At 34.9% G+C, this 20,157-nt stretch overlaps 1 protein-coding gene and 1 pseudogene across 1 annotated transcript in view; one reads left to right on the forward strand and one right to left on the reverse strand.

The window, feature by feature from the left end:
• The window catches only part of LOC123609907 (protein eyes shut homolog), a 212,204-nt gene that overhangs the window by 7,410 nt on the left and 184,637 nt on the right, over positions 1 to 20,157 (reverse strand). The window contains exons 9-10 of the mRNA XM_045500917.1: positions 7,158 to 7,332; positions 5,913 to 5,991 (exon numbers count right to left, since the gene is read on the reverse strand). Coding sequence (XP_045356873.1) covers positions 5,913 to 5,991; positions 7,158 to 7,332 — 254 coding nt within the window. The remainder of the gene's footprint in view (positions 1 to 5,912; positions 5,992 to 7,157; positions 7,333 to 20,157) is intronic.
• LOC123609363 lies at positions 3,490 to 3,901 on the forward strand (annotated as a pseudogene).

Consider the following 20,157-nt stretch of genomic DNA (forward strand, 5'->3'; position numbering starts at 1 on the left):
TATTAAGGAATCTGTAACATTATAAGGGACATAGGGTTGGTGTTGGTGGCCAAGACAGGTTGGGAAAGGAAGTACAACTCCTTTTGCCCACTGGTTTGTTCTGATTCAGATTTGGGCTCACTCTTGCATTAGGGATAATAGAAATCTGCTTCTAATTTGGAAATTCAAGACTCATGAAACAAGAAAAATGATGGAACAGATAGAGAAAATATGTGAGAAAAATATGTAGGAAAACATTCCCAAAAAACAAACAAATACGGTGGGAAAGGAATAGCCTTTAGTGACAAATACATTTGTCACTAACCACAACATCCTATACCCTGAGGCCAAAAGGAAATACACACACACACACACACACACACACACACACACAAATGACAGAGTTTTAAAAGTAATAATAAGTATTTCCTGCAATGAAATTGAGTAATATTAACTCACACTTTTTCATCTAATATAGATAATTTTTAGAAAATGTTTATTATTTATTTATTTAGAGAGAGAGCAAGATGGAGAGAAAGGGAGAGAAAGAGCGTGAGGAGGGAAGACATTCCCAAGCAGGCTCCACTCTTGTTAGCTCAGAGCCTGACGTGGGATTCCATCTCACAGACTGTGAGATCATGACCTGAGCCAAAATCAAGAGTCCGGCGCTCAACCAACTAAGTCACCCAGGCGCCCCTAATATAGATAATTTTTAAGAGTAATACACTTAAAATAAATCTCCATCCAGAAAGTACTGATTAAATAAATATGGTACCTCCATACACTAGGATATTAATAAGAATAAAGTAGAACTATGTATGTTAATGTAGAATTATCTGCAGTGATAAAGTGAGAAAGAAAGGTATCCTGAGTGTGTGACAAATATTACCATTTGTGAGATCTATTTTATTTTAAAGATGTTTTTAATCAAAGGACATAGATATTCCTTGCAATGACCTCTGGGAAATAGACATTTGGGGCAACATTACAACTCAAACTTTACCCTGAAAACCATTCTGATGGATCAATCATTTAATTGCAAATAAAAAGGAAATAAGAAAAATAGTAGAACTTTTTGAATAAGTCCTTGTTGAACTTGTCACAAATCATAGAACCTTTAGAAAGTATATCAGTAAATGTAAACATTTTGAATGTCAGAATCCACTACATACTAATTGAACATTGGCAACAAAAAAGTCAATGTACATAATGTATATGATAGATAAAGGTAAATAATCTTATTATATAAGAAGCCCCTTATGAAAATTTCAGCTTATATTCAAACATACACACAATCACACACACACACACACACACACATGCACGCACACACACAGTTATTTTCTTTAATCATTTCTTTTCTATTTAAAGAATTTCCTTTAGTCCTTCTTTTGAATTAGATCTGCTCATGATAAATTCTTAGCTTTCCTTCAGCTGAGAATGTCTTGATTCCTTCTTTTATTTTATAATCATATTTTATGGTTTCCCATTTTAGTACTTTTCTTACATATTTATAATTTGGTATTTAAAAAAAAATTCTCCCTTGTAGCAGTTATCTTTCTCAGCCCCAATATCTGCTTTCTATATCTCCCTACTCTGTGTTCTTTTCTGTGAGTGAGTGTGTGTATGTGTACCCAGAGTTGAGTTAATTACATTTGTCACTAACCACAACATCCTATACCCAATCATGGATTTGCTTTTATTGTAGAATTAATTCTAATGTTGTAAAGCCTGCCTCAAATTGTCAGATTTACAAAAACAAAAACAAAAACAGAACAAAAGAACTTGGCTTATGGTTTTCCCCACAAATTCTAACATAAACTTTTCCTTCTCATTGTCCAAAGAGCTTCAGATATAACACTCTGCCCCATACTGACCTAGAATGTTCTTTTCAATGAGTACTGCCCATGTTTCTCTACTGCTCTGGTCTCTAGCCTAGAAAGACAGACTCGGACATCAATCCATGAACGCCCATTAGAGGCTATTATCTGGGCATTACAACATAGAGGAAGTTACAATAAATAGGTAAAGATAACATTTATATCTATATAGATATCTCCAAATGGAGCTGGTGAGTAGGAGGTATGCCTGAAAATTATTTCATCTCCATTTCTCATATATACAAATTATCCAATATTTGCAAAATGAATGACAAAATTATATTTAGAGTGTACTTAATGTATTATTTAAAAAGACACTTAAAAAAACTCTGTTGAACTGCAATAATTAATATAGATGACAGCATGAAATTTTATTTATTTATTTTTTAAGTTTATTTATTTTGAGAGACAGAGAGAGAGAGAGAGAGAGAGAGAGAGAGAGAGAACAAGCAGGGGAGGGGCAGAGGGAGAAGGAGAGAGAGGATCCCAAGCACTGTCAGTGCAAAGCCTGATGTGGGCTCGAACTCACAAACTGTGAGGTCATGACCTGAGCCGAAATAGAGTCACACACTTAACCGACTGAGCCACCCAGGCACCCCAACAGCATGAAATTTAAAAAAGCAGAACAGAATAAATAGTCCTAAAACTGACCCATACATAGGAACTTAGTGCATGAAAAATGAGGCAACCTAAATCAATAGAGAAATAACAGATCCTTTGATAAAAATTATTAGAAAATTGGATCGCCTGGGTGTCTCAGTCAGTTGTTTCTAACCCTTGATTTCAGCTCAGGTCATGATCTCATGGCTCATGAGATCAAGTCCTGCAGTTGGGCTCCATGCTGACAGCACAGATCCTGCTTAGGATTCTCTCTCTCTCTCACTCTCTGTCCCTACCCCAATCTATTTCTCTCTCAAAATGAATAAACATTAAAAAAATCTCTTGGAAAATTATTTGCCCTACTTTTTATCAATCATAATAATATATTCACTGTGAATTAAAGTACTAAAAGTGTTATTAATCCTAAAATTGTACTGGATGAGAATATAAGAAATATAAGAAATATAAGAATATAAGAATAAAATATATAGAATAAAATATATTTCTTATAAAATATAAGAAATATAAGAATATAAGAAAATAATTTAAATATTGCTGTATGAAAAGACTTTCTAAGGAAAGATGCAAAGCCCAGTGTCATAAAGAAAAAAGTAAAAATAAAATATAAAAATCTCACAATTTACAAGTCTTATAAAGTAAAAGTAGCTAAGCTCTAGACAAGATTTGTGATTTTGCAGAACCCAGTGGATTTTACCCATAATTTGGAATAATATATACAAACCAAAAAGGAAAAAGCAAGAAATAAAAAAAATACTATTCATCAAAGGCTCTGAATAGACAAGGCACAAAGAAATACAAACAACAAATAATCTTATGGAAAGGTGCTTAATCTTGATAATAACCTAGGAAAACAATAAAAACAATGCATGTCACATTTTCCTCATCAAATTAGGAAACAAAGAAAATGATTTTATTTACTAGGATCTAGGGAAGTTGGCATGTTCATAGTCTCATTAAATAAGTGAAATTCTTCAACACTTATTAAAAGGAATGAGTCAGGGTCCTTCCACCATCTTTCCACGACGCCATAATGTGGCTCATGAATGTCCTGGCAGATGCTCTCAAGAGCATTAACAATGCTGAAAAGAGAGGCAAATGCCAGGTTTTTAATAGCCCATGCTCCAAAGTCATTGTCTGGTTTCTAACTATAATGAAGAAGCATGATCACATGGATGAATTTGAAATCATCGATGATCAAAGAACTGGGAAAATTGTTGTGAACCTCACAGGCAGGTTAAACATGTATGGAGTGATCAGCCCCATATTTGAGGTACAACTCAAAGATCTAGAAAAATGGCTGGCAGAATAATCTGCTCCTGTCCTGCCAGTTTGGTTTCATTGTACTGACAACCTCAACTGGTATCATGGACCATAAAGAAGCATGATGAAAACACACAGGAGGGAAAATCCTTACCCCATAAAATAAACTTACCCCAAATCACAGACCTGACAAGTGGAGGCAGAATTCAAAGATAGCTTTAAGGTACCAAAATCAATGCCTTTTAACTATCCCTTGCTGTTCTGTATGACTTACATAGTTCAAGCTTCTCAGTTCCTAGCAAACCGTAAAAACACATAAGCTTTATATGGGTCTTACTAATTCAACTTTGATCCTTTTTCTAGGAATGTAGTACACATGTGCAGATAAAATGCCTCAATGGACAATAAATCAATAAGTAAGTAAGTAAATAAATAAATAAATGAAAGGAATGAGTCATGGCTCTATGTATTATGATGCAATGGTTCCTAAAATACACTAAGTGAAGCAAAAAGTCACTAAATAAGGAGGATAACGAATCCGGTCTCTTGTTAAAATAAAAATATTAGGAAGAAAATCTAGGTAGAATTAGGAAGAAGTATATAGGTAGAATTTAAGAATGGTTCTCATAATATTGTATGTATGTGTATACGAATATATATAAATTTGTATGCAAAGAAAATATTTATTTATTTATGTATTTAATTCTGAAAAGAATGCCACATTTATACTATCAAAAGAGGGTTTTAGAGATTGCCGTAGGCAATATGTGTAAACAAGATAGATGCCTTGGCCATTCTCCACCAAGGAACTTATTAGTTACAACATTTCCTTTTCCATATCAAGTATGGCTTCACTATCTAGAACCAAATCAATGTAATATCAATAAATAAGTTTTAAAAAATAATGTGTCAGAAAATGTGGTAATTATTTTACATGTATTATCTAATTGAATCCTCACAACAACCCAAGACAGTGTTACTAAAATTACCCTCATTGAATAGTTAAAATATGATTTCAGAATATAAATAATTTATCCAAGAACACACAGCGGGTAGCAAGTAAGCAGCAAAATAATGACTCAATCTTGTTTCTCCTTAATGCATTTAACCACCCCATCACTCCCTCTGAAAGGACTGTTTACTGCGTACCTACCATGTCACATGTGCATTATCCCATCAATGACTTTGTGATGTAGGAGCTATTATAGCTATATTTTACTGATAAGGGAAAGAGACAAAGGATTTAAATAAAATATCCATAGTCTCACAATATTAAAGGCTCTTTTTAGTCCTTTTACTTCCTTTCTTTACTATGCCAGACAGAAAAGATTTGGAAGAATGTCCCATTATTCAGGAAGGCTCACAAGTTTCTCATCTACCAAATATGATCCTAAACTTCAGGTAACCGACATTTCTCAATAAATGAGGCATAAAATACCATGACTCAATCACATCACAGATTTCTGAAAACTGGTAAACAGATCTTGAGAGTGTTACAGGTATTGGTGTTCTTTACCTGTACCACCTCTTGGCACATACATCCATTATTTACTTTCTTCTTGTGATATCTGGATCAATTTAAACTCCTCTCATCCCTAGACATCCACAGACACCTGTGAGTCTCAAGACCAGAATGGGGAAGGTAGAGGGCAAAGCATAAGCCTTTTGAGGCTTCTTTTGACAATGACCACTTTCAGGAAGTAATTATTACTATTTTCTAAAATTTTTAATGTTTATTTATTTTTGAGAGAGAGAGAGAGAGACAGAGCACGAGTGGGGGAGGGGCAGAGAGAGCCAGAGACAGAATCTGAAGCAGGCTCGAGGCTCTGAGCTGTCAGAACAGAGCCCAATGCAGGGTTCCAACTTGCAAGCTGCGAGATCATGACCGAGTTAAAATCAGATGCTTAACCAGCTAAGTCCCCCAGGGGCACCCCAGGACTTAATTATTGAGGGATCCAGATTGTATAAATTGATGATAACAAGAGATAGAGGAGGAAAACTGAACAGAAGCTGTGATTTTCCATTCTGTTTAGAACAACGTAGAAATTCCAAAGGAGAGAATTGAAAGAGCAGTTAAATCTTTAATAACTGTTCATTAATTTGAAACCCATAGCAAGTAGTTTGGTTTTTATTTTAAATTACTTTAGATTTAATAAAAATTATGAAACTTACATTAATCTTGATCTCACATCTTGAGCTAGTCCATTCTGTAACACATGAACATTGATATTCAATAATGAGATCTATGCATCTGAAACACAGAATTAAATTTTTAAATAATTAAGAAAATAAAGTCTAATTTCAAGGGAGTTTCACCATTTAAAGTTTTTCTTTTCTAGTTACTGTAAAAAAATACATTCCCATAAGCAACAGAAGGCAGAGTCTGTTCCTGGTTTCTTTTTTTAAATTTTTTTTTTTTCAACGTTTATTTATTTTTGGGACAGAGAGAGACAGAGCATGAACGGGGGAGGGGCAGAGAGAGAGGGAGACACAGAATCGGAAACAGGCTCCAGGCTCCGAGCCATCAGCCCAGAGCCCGACGCGGGGCTCGAACTCACGGACCGTGAGATCGTGACCTGGCTGAAGTCGGACGCTTAACCGACTGCGCCACCCAGGCGCCCCTGTTCCTGGTTTCTTATCCTTCAAGGTGACTGGACTGAGAGAACGGATCAATTTTAATTTTTGCCGTCTTCCCCATGGCAATGTAAAGAAAGAACAGTTTCAAAGATAAACAGTATGTCTAGAGTTCATGTAGGGAACTGAAGTCAGCTATGGCCAAACTGCATTGCAATGAGCTACCCATCCTCATCCTCTCTTCCCTGTTTACAAGGTCAGTGGCAGGACTAGAAAAGAAAAATATTGCTGCAGAGGCAGTCTGGTGCATCTATGAGCCATTCTTCTTTGCCACCTGCATCTCCTAGAAATATCCAGGGTCTCAGTTTGCATAAACTAATATTCTATCCATGAGCAGGATGGTCACTATACAATTCCATAATGTCAAACAATACCTTACATGCACATAGGGATGAGAGAACAAGTCTACTTAGGGACATTTTAAATACTAAGTGTGTGGCATTATCCCTTCACAGAGCAAATAATAGAATGTCTCATCATCTTACCTTCTACTTCTATTACTGAAAGCAGTTACCTTTAAGTATATTAAAGTCCAATTAATCCACATTTATTGAACATTACTTTATGCTAATGAGCAGAAGTAAAAGAAGGGCAGAGATAATGTATCAGTACACTGCATTAAGTAAAACAGGCAGCATCTGTCATCTTAACTGTGCTTGGCTCTTGTTTTATGAAAGAGCGTAATTAAAATTATCTTTATCAACTTTCCCTTGACATTAAGTCTTAAATATTGTGAGTTAAATTTACTTTCGGATTTAATAATAGAAAAATAAAAATAGCAACCTTCCATGTAGACAAGGATTTGAGAGGCAATCATTTGCATTTGCTTCACAGTGTGTTCCAGAAAAGCTACTCTTGCAGTCACAGGTACAATGATTGATGCCATCAGTGCCAGCTCCACAATGGAGACAGGGCTTTGATAGACCTTCATCTATATTTACTTCATTACAATTGATGCCTACAACAGAAGAGACAAGACAAAACATGAGACCATTTAAATGCAAAACTCAAAAGTTTGTTCATTATGGTAAATGTCACCAAGAAATGAAGATTCCATCTCCATAAAGGTAATTTGACACATTGTAGCAAAGGAAAACATTTTTCAAGGTTAAACATGTTTAGAGGTCTATGAACTTGCACACTACTAATTTAATGTAAATGAGAAAAACAATTCACATGCTTAATCTACTTAATATTTTTTTTAGTGTGAGGTATTGCTTATTGAGAATATTAGTGAAGTAATGAATTATATCAAGTTGTCACTGTAAATAGTAATCATAGTTTTTTTTTAATAATGATTCTTGACAGTTTAACATTTCTTACCGACACAAGTTAAGAAAGAGCTTGAATTTTTCTAAATTTGGTCTTGGTGAATCTGTTAATGGACTGTCTGAGATTTCTAAATGCAACCTAATTTTGGTGAAATACCTAGTGTTTTCAAAGGCCAAGTTTTAAATATTTATTAAGCACCTACCATGAGTTACCTCTGTGATCAACTAGGGGCACCAGACAAAAAAAAAAAAACACAGCAAAACAAGAAAAGAGAGTGACCCTGTTAATCCAGAAACGTGACGTCAGAGGCAATATTTATAATTAGAAAACATCTGGAAAACAACATAAACAAAGCTTAATGGAAAGCTAGATTCTATTTTAGGTTTTACGTGTGAGAGATACTAGGAGAAAGTAGAGAGACAAGGTAAAAATGGTTGGCATAATCTTTTAGTCATTGTGTTCATCCCTACTGAGCACCTAGCTACCATTGATTGAGCACTTCTTGATGCATCAGGCCCTGCGCTGAAGCTTTTACATATATTACCTCAGTTAATGGTCATCTAACCAGGAGGCAGATATCATTGACTCTAGCTCACTGGTGAATAAACAAGGGTTTGGAGAGTTTTAATAATGTTTTCAAGTCACACAGGCCATAACAGTAGACTGGGATTCAAATCAGTCTCCTGGAATTATGCTTGTGATCATTAGTTTAAATGGACAATTCTGCAACTACTATGATATGTGCATAAGCTACTGTGCTGAGTAATACAATAGACACTGTTAAAAACAAGACAATAGACCCCAAATAGAGTCATGTCACCAAACCAAGACTTAATTACAGTTTCAGCTCTCCTAGAAAAGGAATCTTAAACCAGTCAGTCAGGAATCACCTGATTGGCACTAGTTAGGTAGTCTGCCTGAAAGACCTCTGTCATGCCCTAATGAGTGCAATAATCAACCTGCTTTCCTGCCTAGAATAACTTCCTAGTTTCTGCTCCCTTTAGGCCATAAAACTCTTTCATTTTGTACAGCTCCTCTGCTCCATTCTATGTATTAAATGGATGCTGCCTATTGGATTCAATTTTGGGGCAAAGTAGCTCTCAAAATTTTTAATATGCCTCAGTTTATCTTTTAACAGTTCCAATTAAAATTTTCTCTAATAGCCAGAAACATAATATTTAGCTGAGAATAAAGATAAGCTTATTAAACACATAGTTATCATAATGCTTATAAACAGATAGTTATAAATAAGCTAGCTGGAAATAAAGAGAAGGTAATAAGTAAATAAGTTTATTACAATGAAGAAAATAATAATAATAATAATAATAATAATAATAATAATAAATAACTGATACTTGGAGAACTTACTTTGTGCCAGGTACTGTTGAGAACTTATATAGATCAACTTATTTAAACTATAATAATTTTTTGATATGGAAATTGGTCTTCCCATTTTAGAGAGTAAGAAAATAAACCGCAAGATCTCACAGCTAGTAAATGGCAGAGTGCCTGCTGTTAGCCACTATGTTATACCATCACACCACATCTTAATATGCAACAGTATGGTGTCTATCCTAATGAGAGAGGAAACTGAGTGCTTTGGGAACTTAAGAAATGAAGTAATTGAGTCCATGTCTGAAAAAGAGGATCAAGAAAGCTTTGATGTTTGTGGAGAAAAGGAATCTGAGAAAATTCAGATAAATAGTTTGAAAGCGTACATTCTAGGTGAGTTAGATATCTCAGCATTTGGTTGCATATCAGGAAAGAAGTTGACTATTGGCAGATAGGCAGCCATTTCACAAAGTGATATCATAACTTAACTTTACTATATATCTATATCTATATCTATATCTATATCTATATCTATATCTATATCTATATCTATCTATATAATAGTAGAATTATCTATTCAAGTTATCTAATCATATATATCTATATACATATCTATATATATCTATATATATGGCATATATACCATATATAGAAGATTGTCAGTTTTCAAGTCAAAATTCTATTACATAGTGGTTACTTTTTTTTTTTTTTATCATAAATGTTATTACCTAAATAGAACTTTGGATATTAATGATGTTATAAAAATAATGTGTGTAAATTGGTCAAATCCACAGCCATATTTAAAAGGACTATAAAAACTTAGGTTCAGAATATGGATTACATAAGCATTATAGAGCACATTAGGCTATTAATAATAAAACCAAAAACGGACTGGACCCCCTTTCCTAAATCTCAGTGGCTCATGTCACACAGCTCCATGACCAAGGGGAGCATACCCACTTTACATTATCTTCATTCTGGGCCCCAGGTTAATGGAATATCTCCTACCTGGGACATTGTCATCACCGTGGGACAGGGAAAAGGGCACTTGGCAAACACATACTGGTTCTTAAATCTCCCACCTACATTTCATTTGCCAAGTCACATGAGAAAGCCTATGGTAAGTGGAATAGGCATTAGCGGTCTTCCACAATGGAAAAGAACAGATATTTATAACAATAGTAATTTTAGTGAAGACACATTAGTCATTGATTAGGACATCACAGGTTTATTGAGATGATCAAGTAAAACTATGTATTTAAAACAATTAGTCCAGGGCCTGATACATATTTAACACAAAATAAATACCATTTTCTTGACAGAAAATCACAACTACATTGTATAAAATAAGTGATTTTGGTGTTTCCAGAGGCATCTTTCTAATTAACATGACAGGTAAAAAGTGTCTCTGTAGGACTATGTAGAATATTGGCAGAATCGGTGACAAAAATTTCAGTTAAAAAGAGAAGTTCAATTCACCAGAAAAGTGTAGCGCAAGGGGTAAAACGATAAAAGGGAATTTGGCAGGATGCATCTAGCACTATTTAGAGCAGGAGACTTGATAGAAGATACTACTCTTTGCTGTTGAATTATTCTCTGTAGAGAGGGCAAGTATGTCTCAAATTCAGTGTAGAAACATCATCAACATTATCTTGGGAATTTTTCATTCCCCTACTGTTTTATTTAGTAATTATAGTATTAATTTGACTTCCTAGGTAACTTCCAGAGAGAATAAGAATGTAATGATTAGCTGACTTGGACATTCTTGTCCCTGTAAGCGATTTTTTTTTTTCATTTTTAACACCATAATCCTTCAGCACTGTATAGATTGTGCCCTCTTTTCACCTCTTTAATTCATTATATTCTATCCTTACCCTTGACTACTATGCTGTAGTTACACTGAACTTATGTCTCCTCAAAGACTTTGTTCCTCTTCCTGGCCCTCTCTTTTCCTAGATTTCACACAATTCATTCCTTCACTTTCTTCAGGTGTTTATTCAAATACCATTTTCTCAGTGAGGCCTAGTTGACTACACTAGATAAAACTGCATCTCCTTCCGTATTCACAATCACTGTTATCCTAATTTTAATATTTTCCCCCATAGCAAATAAAAATATGTTCATTTATGTTTTTATTTTTGTCTAGTTTTCCCATTACAAGCTTAACTCTAAGATGGCATGAATTTTGTCTGTCTAGTTCAATGCTTCCTTCCTTCAATTCATTGTGGAGTGTGCGTGTGTGTGTGTATTTATATTTTGCTTTACACATCATTTTCGTTTTCGTTTTTCCTCAGAAGTCTTTGACTCTTCCCAAACAAGAACAAAACAGTTCTTGTGAATCTGGGGAAACTGTTAGTCCTTGGAATGGTGAGAATCAGAATCTGGAATAAACTGATGTCTCTGAGGTGTGTGCCTGAAAGGCCTGTCTTATCTGTGCAGTCGAGGGGAATTATTTAATGGAATCTCTATTTTTCCCTACCTTCAAACAGAGAAGAATTCATGACAAGTTAAAAAGTAATAAAGGTGTGGAGAGTGTTAGACTTTGGTTTAAAATGATCTCCCATACATAATTACCAACATTGAGAAAGAAGGAAATACTGTTGTTTGTGACAACATGAACTTTCAGGGCAGTAAGCTAGGTGAAGTAAATCAGACAAAGACAAATATTGTACCGTATCACTTACATGTGGAATTTGAAAGAAAGAAAGAAAGAAAGAAAGAAAGAAAGAAAGAAAGAAAGAAAGAAAGAAAAGAAAGGAAGAAAGAAAAAGAAGAAAGAAAGAAAGAAAGAAAGAGAACGAAAGAAAAAGAGTCAAACCCACAGAAAAGGAAGAAAAGCAGTTGTCAGGGGCTGGGTGTAGAGGAAATAGGAAGAGGTTGGTAAAATCACACAAACTTTCAGCTATAAGATGAATAAGCTCTCAGGATCTAATGTATAATAACATGGTGACTATAGTTGATAATATTGTATTGTATAATTTCAAACATGTTAAGAGAGAAATATTCTCTTAAAAACAGATAAAAATTCTGAGGTGTTAATTAACTACATGGGAGAATCCCTTTATAATGTACACATGTATCAAATCATCATGTTGTGCACTTTAAATAATCTTACAATTTTGTCAATTATACCATAATAAAGCCAAAAATAGAAATTGTATATTACCACCATAAATGGAAAAACATTATTATGTTCAAGAAATGAAAAATAACCAAAAAAAAGCAATAAAACATAATTGCCAACCCATCCAAACTTTAAATTAGTCATCTTCAAACTATGGATCAAAATATCTACATTGTAGCATAGTTGGGAGACTTACAGAGAGTACATATACATTTCTAGCAGCATGAAGAAGAAAAGAAATGGTGTTTAATTATAACAGTAGGTTCATTTATTTTCTTTACAGTATTCGAATCTGAATGCTTTGACATTGTCTCCATGAATCCAAGCAAATCAAAAAGAAATATTATTAGTATTTGTTAGACATTACCTAAGGCTTGCTCAAAATCTCAGTCTTAGTTCTTTGCCTACTTTGCCTTATATGCCAGATACTTCCTACTACTCTTCAATGTATCCAACACAGATTTATTGAGCATCTATCTATTTGGGATCAGTCATAGTTCTGGACTCCTTCCATACTTAGTTCTCGTTGACCTGGTATGTACTTTCACAGCATGTCTCCATCACAGTGTAACAAAAATTTTCCAAGTAATTTAATGAGAACATTATGGGTTTCATTTGACCAGAGAAGAAACATCACAATTTTTTTTTTTCTTTTTTTTTTTTTTTTTTTGCTATGGCCTAACTTCTTTTCTTTTCTGCTATCTTGCTGTCTGCTTTGGGGCTTACAAAGCCACAAAATATATCTTAGAATAATAGTTCTATAGTTATGCAATATCAATATATCTCTAAAGAGACCAAAATATTATATAGTTTTTAAATATTAAGAAAAAAATGAGAATTTTATAGGATTTTACTTATTTCTTTTTCTTGGGATCACAGGTTGATTCTTAATCTGTTTTTTTTTTTCAGCTAACAATATTTCTAGACTTAATTTTTAGACTATGCTATCTTTTTTAAAAAGTTGGACAGGCAAAGGAGTGATTCAGTGGTTATAGAAAGCTATAAATGCAATAGAGTTGCATAAACCAGGAGTAAATGGTATACATACAAAATTAAGAAATTAAGAAAACAAATTTACTAACATTGATGGTTGACAGCACATAGTTGGGATCACATTAAAAAAAAAGTCTGCTCTCTGTGCCAGAGACTCCCAGCTTTAAAGTCATTTTATGCCCTGAAAAATATTTTTAGTAAGAATAAACTTTCAGATGTAATAGGTTTCCATACAGTTCTAGATAAAGATTTGTGTATTTGTGAATACACTAGATCTTATTTAAAATCATTTATAGAATTTCATGCCACACATCTTCTGCCCAGTGAAGTTTAAGTGCTTTTAACATACAACCCATATTACCAATATTATTTCTTTGGAAAGAAATGTTTTAATTTTGGCAAACATATCCACAACAGACAAGTTTATATTTGGAATATTTTCAAATATTAGAGTCCTCAAAAACATTAGAGTCCTTTATTTCATTAATAGCATAGACAACTCCTTTTCTAAGCAGAGTATATGATAACTTGTGGAATTTGGAAGACTTCCCATGCCCCTGTCTGTGTCAAAACCTTCTTTACCAGACTGTCTCAACATGTGCCTCTGTACTGAACATTTTCACAGTAGAAATTAAAGAATCCTTTAGAGAAATAAGCCATTAAAGTATATGAACTGAGAAATGTGATCAGTAAAATATTTGTATGCATAGACAATGTTATAACAGAAATAATATATGCAAATATCTATCTATCATCATCTATCATCTATCTATCTATCTATCTATCTATCTATCTATCTATCATCTGTCATCTGTCTATGTATCTATCATCTATCTATCTAACAAACTTTTCTCAAGTCTGTATTCCTTGTCTTACTTTCTCTCTAAGCCCTCTTCACCCAACTTTCTCCAACTGGTCAGTCTTACATGTTGGACAAGTTTTCCAAAATGACTTTTCTGATTCCTAATCCTTTTCATTTATGTTATCCTAACAAAAACATCTCTCCAGATATTTCCAAAGCACAGGCAGATGTTATGAATCACTGTTTTCATCAAACTAGATTAGAATTAAATATTATATTTTCCTATATCTATGTTTACATCCTGATAGTTCTTCCTGGAATGTTATACCCTTATCTGCTTATTGGAAGTATGATTTTACCCAGGCCCTCTTAAAATCCTAACTCATTTTTAAATGTTTTTTTTTTTTTAATATTGCCTAACAAAAATTAGCTAACAACTTTTATCAGATTATCCTTAAAGTATACTTATTTGAAATATTGTCTTATATTCCATACTTAATGATTGAGGACAGAGATCATACCTACTTATTTTTACTTCATATAAAATTCCAAAAACAAAACTTCTCATGTTGTCAATGATGAGTCTACTCATCTAATGTTGAAAATATCCAAATTATGATGACATTTTGAAAATGATTACAACAGACATAATAGGATGATACATATGAATGACCTAATAAATTAATGCAGAAACACAATACTCACATAATCAATGGACTTAGTAATCAATGACTTTGAAAATTCAAATGGACACATCTACACATTTATTTATTTATTTATTTATTTAATTTAGAGAGACAGAAGCGGTGTGGGGGGAGGGGGGAGGGCAGAGAGAGAGGAGAGAGAGAATCCCTAGCAGACTCTGTGCTTATAGCAGGGCTCGATCTTAGGAACCAACCCAAGAGATCAAGACCTGAGCTGAGATCAAGAGTCAGACACTTGACCGACTGAGTCACCCAAGCGCCCCATTCTTCTTTGTTTGCACTTAAAAATGCACGAGAGACCGTGAATTGGTTTTGCAACTTTAGTTCATTATAATATTAATTTTAACCAAAAAAAGTATGACAATTATAAATAACTAATTTAAGCACGTATGAAATAAAGTCTTACATAGTCTTATTTCCCAGAGATAACCATTTGGAATAGTTTGATAAATATATTTCCAATTGTTTTAAGTATAGTATGTTGGTACTTCTTTGTCCAATGTTGTCAGTAAATAGACAAACACAGCACCAACAGCTTTACTAAGAGATCAGAACTCAGGCATAACATTCTAGATTACTGCACCAGGCAAACCACTAACTAGCATATTTTACCAAATAAGGATGAGAGTAACAGAAATTGCAAAGAACAGGAAGATGTATATCAGCTATAGTAACAAAAACTGCTTCAGTGGCAGAAGTTATAGTTCTTTCCAGTCATCACCCTCTTGTATATTTACTCAGAAAAAAACCAGACACATCAGAATTTATGGGAAACACTTTTCAGATGAAGTATATTTATTTTTGAAAGTAGTTGTGGTTGACTGTGGTATATGAAGTAATGAGCATCCCAGATCTTTGTTCAAAATAAAGGAACTCATTTCTCCTGCTGCTGGAGGTGTTGCTTTCCAACAGTTTGGATATGAATTCTTCTCCATGAATTGAATTTTCCTTGGCTAAAGGGAATTGCCTTGCTCAAGTTTGGGCTCTCTCACTGGTTGTTATATGGTGTATGAGAGTGACTCAATTTGGGTCAACTCTGAAGGATGCTTCAGCATGCCTGGGTGATTAACTGAGGCTTCTGTTATAACTACCTGTTAGTTCAACATCTTTCTTTCCCAGTCCTACTCTTGTTTCTCTCTAACAGGTACTGTTGTTGAAAATATCCTCAAGAAGTTCCCTGCATGTAAATCTCAGTTTCGTTTTTGGGAAGCCTGACTTAGGAACATTTTTCTAGGAAATGAACTTTTCCTTCACAATATTTGGTTAGAAAAAAAAAGTGTTGAAGGTAAATAAATTATAGTTATTAGCAAAACATATATCATTAATGCAAAAATAAAATTATGTGATTTTAAAGTTTGAACCTTCAAATGCCATAAAACAAGTATAATTAGATTTTATGTGTTGATCTCAAGAGATGCCCTACAGTACTATATGTTGCACTTCCGAATAAAAGTACTAACATATTAGGTATTGGATTAAACAAGGGTGGATTAAGCATTTAGTTAACAATCATTTTGCTACTGTTCTCGTTGTGAGGAAAGATTTTATGGAGATGATGTTTAACCCGTGTTTATTTTCAAAAGCTCTCCCAAGAACTTTTACTGATGCTTTCTTTTTCTATCTATAACTAGCCCAAGATTGGGCAAGGAATTTTAAAATTCATTATAGTAGTCCTTAGAGCTTTGGGCATAGGACAAGTATCAATAAATATTTGATGATAAAAATGATGATGATAATGATGCTCATTTGAATCTTGTCTCTCCTTATCTTTTTATACCTCTTTTATGAAAAGAATGGAGGCAACTCTTCAATATCAGGCCAGGATTAAATGATAGCTTCTCTCTCTTAGACTTCATTACCACAGGAATGTGGCCTGACATTAGAGTACTTCATAGTTCATTGGAAAAGTCATAAAAACAATTACTACACCATTAGAAGGAACTTTTAAAAAGGAGATTCAAAGTACCCTTCACAGAATTGCTAAGACAAGCAAAAACAATATTCCAATTCATGTATGTTGCTCCCTTATTGTTTTTAGATCATATCAAATGAAGAAGTCAAGAAGCATGTGAAATGAGCCATGTATTTAATTAGGCAACTATGTTGAGAGCTTTGGAAAAGTGAGTAGTTGTTCAAGGTGAAGGTATGCAGTGTATATGTAAATGCAAATAGGTATATGAGGACAGATTAAAAGTGGAAGATATCAGACAAGAGAAAGTGTTAATATTCATAACAGGGGCGCCTGGGTGGCTCAGTCGGTTGAGCGGCCGACTTCGGCTCAGGTCATGATCTCACGGTCCATGAGTTCGAGCCCCGCGTCAGGCTCTGTGCTGACAGGTCAGAGCCTGGAGCCTGTTTCAGATTCTGTGTCTCCCTCTCTCTGACCCTCCCCTGTTCATGCTCTGTCTCTCCCTGTCTCAAAAATAAAATAAATAAAACGTTAAAAAAAATTAAAAAAAATTCATAACAGAGTGAGAGAGATAAGTCAGAGTCCTGTTCTAATGTATAGATAATCATTTATTATCTCAGGTGTTGACTGAAACGAACATGTTAAAATATTGTCAGAACTTATGAAATTCACACATATATACCTTGGAGGACACACTTTAAGAATGATTATTGGAGGCTAGTCTGAATGAGTGCCCAGAATAGCCTACATGCAGTTAGTGTGTGTTATTGAGTATCAGCGGACTGTTGCACTCCATCTTCCAACTCATAAGGCTAAGAACTGAGATCATTAGGATTAACTTTATGGTTTATTATATATAGAGATAATTGCATACAACTCTTTGTTTCTGATTCTGCATACCTTATTCAATCTACTTCAACATCAAATTCTTATTTTATCTTATATGCATATCAAAATCTTTACATAACAAAGAAAGTACTTAAGTAGACAAGACTGAATATTATAAAAGAGCCATAAAAAATAAGTTTGGAGAAGAAAGCGATTTTGTAAAAAGAATTGTATTTTAGGCTACTTGTGTTTACATTTAATGAAAATAAGAAAAAAAATAACTAAGAAAGAATATCTTGATATGATTAAAATTTGAATATGTGACAATTTCATTTTAGATAAACATGGCTGATACTCAATGGGATATACTGACACATGACTAGTGTCAAAATATTGAAAAGTACATGTAGTGGTGCCTCAGTTGGTTAAGCATCAGACTTCAGCTCAGGTCATGAACTTGCAGTGTGTGAGTTCAAGCCCCACATCAGGCCCTGTGCTGACAGCTCAGAGCCTAGATTGCTTCAGATTCAGTGTCTCCCTCTCTCTCTGTTCCTTCCCCACTTGCACTCTGTCTCTCTCTCTCTCACTCTCTCTCTCAAAAATAAATAAAAATTTTTTAAAAAACTAAAAAAAAGAAAAGTCCATGTATTTAACCACCCAATGTGACTCACATTTCTTGGCTGACCCAGGCTCTCTACTGACTATCCAGACTTCACCTCTGATAAGTAAGGGATGACATGTGGTGCAGAAACATTAGGGTGTGCTTACGTGCTTATATCAAACTGATCATTACATAATTTTATTATGACCTCTGAAGATAAATATCATAAATACATTTTGAAAAGCACCTCATATAAATAAAATGACATTTAGTTAAATTTTGTTGAATTTCACTAAATTGTAATTTTTTGTATTTGGTAGCAATCAGAAGAGAACCAGTCCTTTAATGCCTTTAGTAGGCCAAATTATATTTCTATGGAGAGGAAATATATCTTAAGCACTTGAAATCTTTCTTTAATAATTCAAAAAAAAAAGTAAGATTAAAAGACCTACAATTATGTGACTGGCAGCTGACAAATGGAAGCACTTTACAGAGTCCTGGGGCTGTGAACAAAATGTGTGACATTTTGCAATGCATGTTTCTCTTATTTCTGACAAATCCACCAGGAACTCCACCAAGGAGATCAATGAAAAGCTCAAAGTTTTATTCTTCATTTGAATGGGCCCTAAATCCAGGGTCTTGATTAAATTTAAAGATTTTGTTTACCTCATACCCTCCAGGTTATGCACAGAGACATTCTGACATCAAGACTGATTTAGGTTCTGTGAAGCAATCTAACATATCAAAGAGAAACACTGCGGGAAACAAAGCAGACCAACCAGTCCCTCGGCCCAAGCTGTGAACCAAGATAGAGTAGAAAATAAATGTTCCTGATTAGAAATAAGAAACCTGTTCAGCTTATAAAATTTGGGGGTTCTTCTTTAATAATAAAAAATGCAATAATGACAATAATAATAAAAATGCAAAATCATAAATAAAAATCAGGTACAGTAACTTGGAAGAACAACTTCTAGGTGAAGGTCCCTAAAGGTCAAATCAATTAGGCTCATAGTAAACTCAACTGTACTCGCTATTATTTTTAATACAGAGCTGCATGGAAAAAATGAAAAATTTTCTGAATAATATTATTTCTACTATTCTCCATATGCCTAATTCCACAATTTACTTAAGTGGGAAGTACACTTTAAAACTAAGTCAATTTTGGAGGGAGCCAAGATGGCAGAACAGCATGGAAGTTTTTTGTGTGTCTTGCGTCCATGAAATACAGCCAGACCAACATTAAACCATCCTGCACACCTAGAAAACTGTTTGGAGGATTAACACAACAATCTGCACAACCTGAACCACAGAATTCAGCAGGTACACAGCATGGAGAGGTGAATTTGGAGAGAAAGAAGCCATGGAGGGAAGGGAGCCTCTTCTGTGGGTGGAGAGAGGATGGAGATGGTGTCGGGGGGAGAAAACAGGAAAAGCACCCCTCCCCAAAAGCAGCTGGAGAGAAAGTGGAAAATTGGAAACAGCCACAGGGACTAAACTAAAAAGGGAGAAAGGAGAAAGGAGAAGGTTTAAATTCCATTAAGACTGTAAACAAGGGGAGCACAGAGTCTACAACTCCACAGCTTGATACCTGGCAGTGCTCTGGTGGGAAGGGTTAATCCCCAGGAGCACAGTGGGGTCCTGGAGGTTCTCGGGCTACACGGGGAAAAGCATTTCCACTGCTGGAAGGACACTTGGTAGAGCCTTTTGAGGCCACCTGGTCCCAGCAGAGCCCAGAGAACGGCCACATTTGCTGGTGCTGGAACAAGGTCAATAAGGGTGAAACCTGGTGCCAGATGTGTGTTGTGATTTTCCATAATCCCTGAAATGCTGCTGCTACACTATCTCATGAACTTTTTCTGGGCGGGCTGGCACCCTGGCTGCAGTCTCAGGGCACCGGCAGCAGCAGGGTCCAGCAAGCCTCCCTGGGTGCAGCCGACATTCGGCCATTGCTCATTTGGCCATTGCTCGGTGAGACCCTCCCGCAGAGCGGTGGAACGGGTCAAAGCCGCAGTCCTTCAGAAGTAAAGGGCCGGGGAAAACAGCAGCATCTGAGACAAAAATCGGGAGACAGGTACTGTCTGGGGCCTGGTCACGGAGAGTGAAAAAGCGGGGAGTGGACGAAACCTGAAGACAGAGGATGGGTGCACGATTGCTGATCCGGGAAAACAGACTGGGTAGCCGTGTGGCGCAATTTTCACTGCTCCCGCACCTGAGCATA

Source organism: Leopardus geoffroyi, chromosome B2 (genome assembly GCF_018350155.1).
Source record: "Leopardus geoffroyi isolate Oge1 chromosome B2, O.geoffroyi_Oge1_pat1.0, whole genome shotgun sequence".
NCBI classification, from domain to species: Eukaryota; Metazoa; Chordata; class Mammalia; order Carnivora; family Felidae; genus Leopardus; species Leopardus geoffroyi.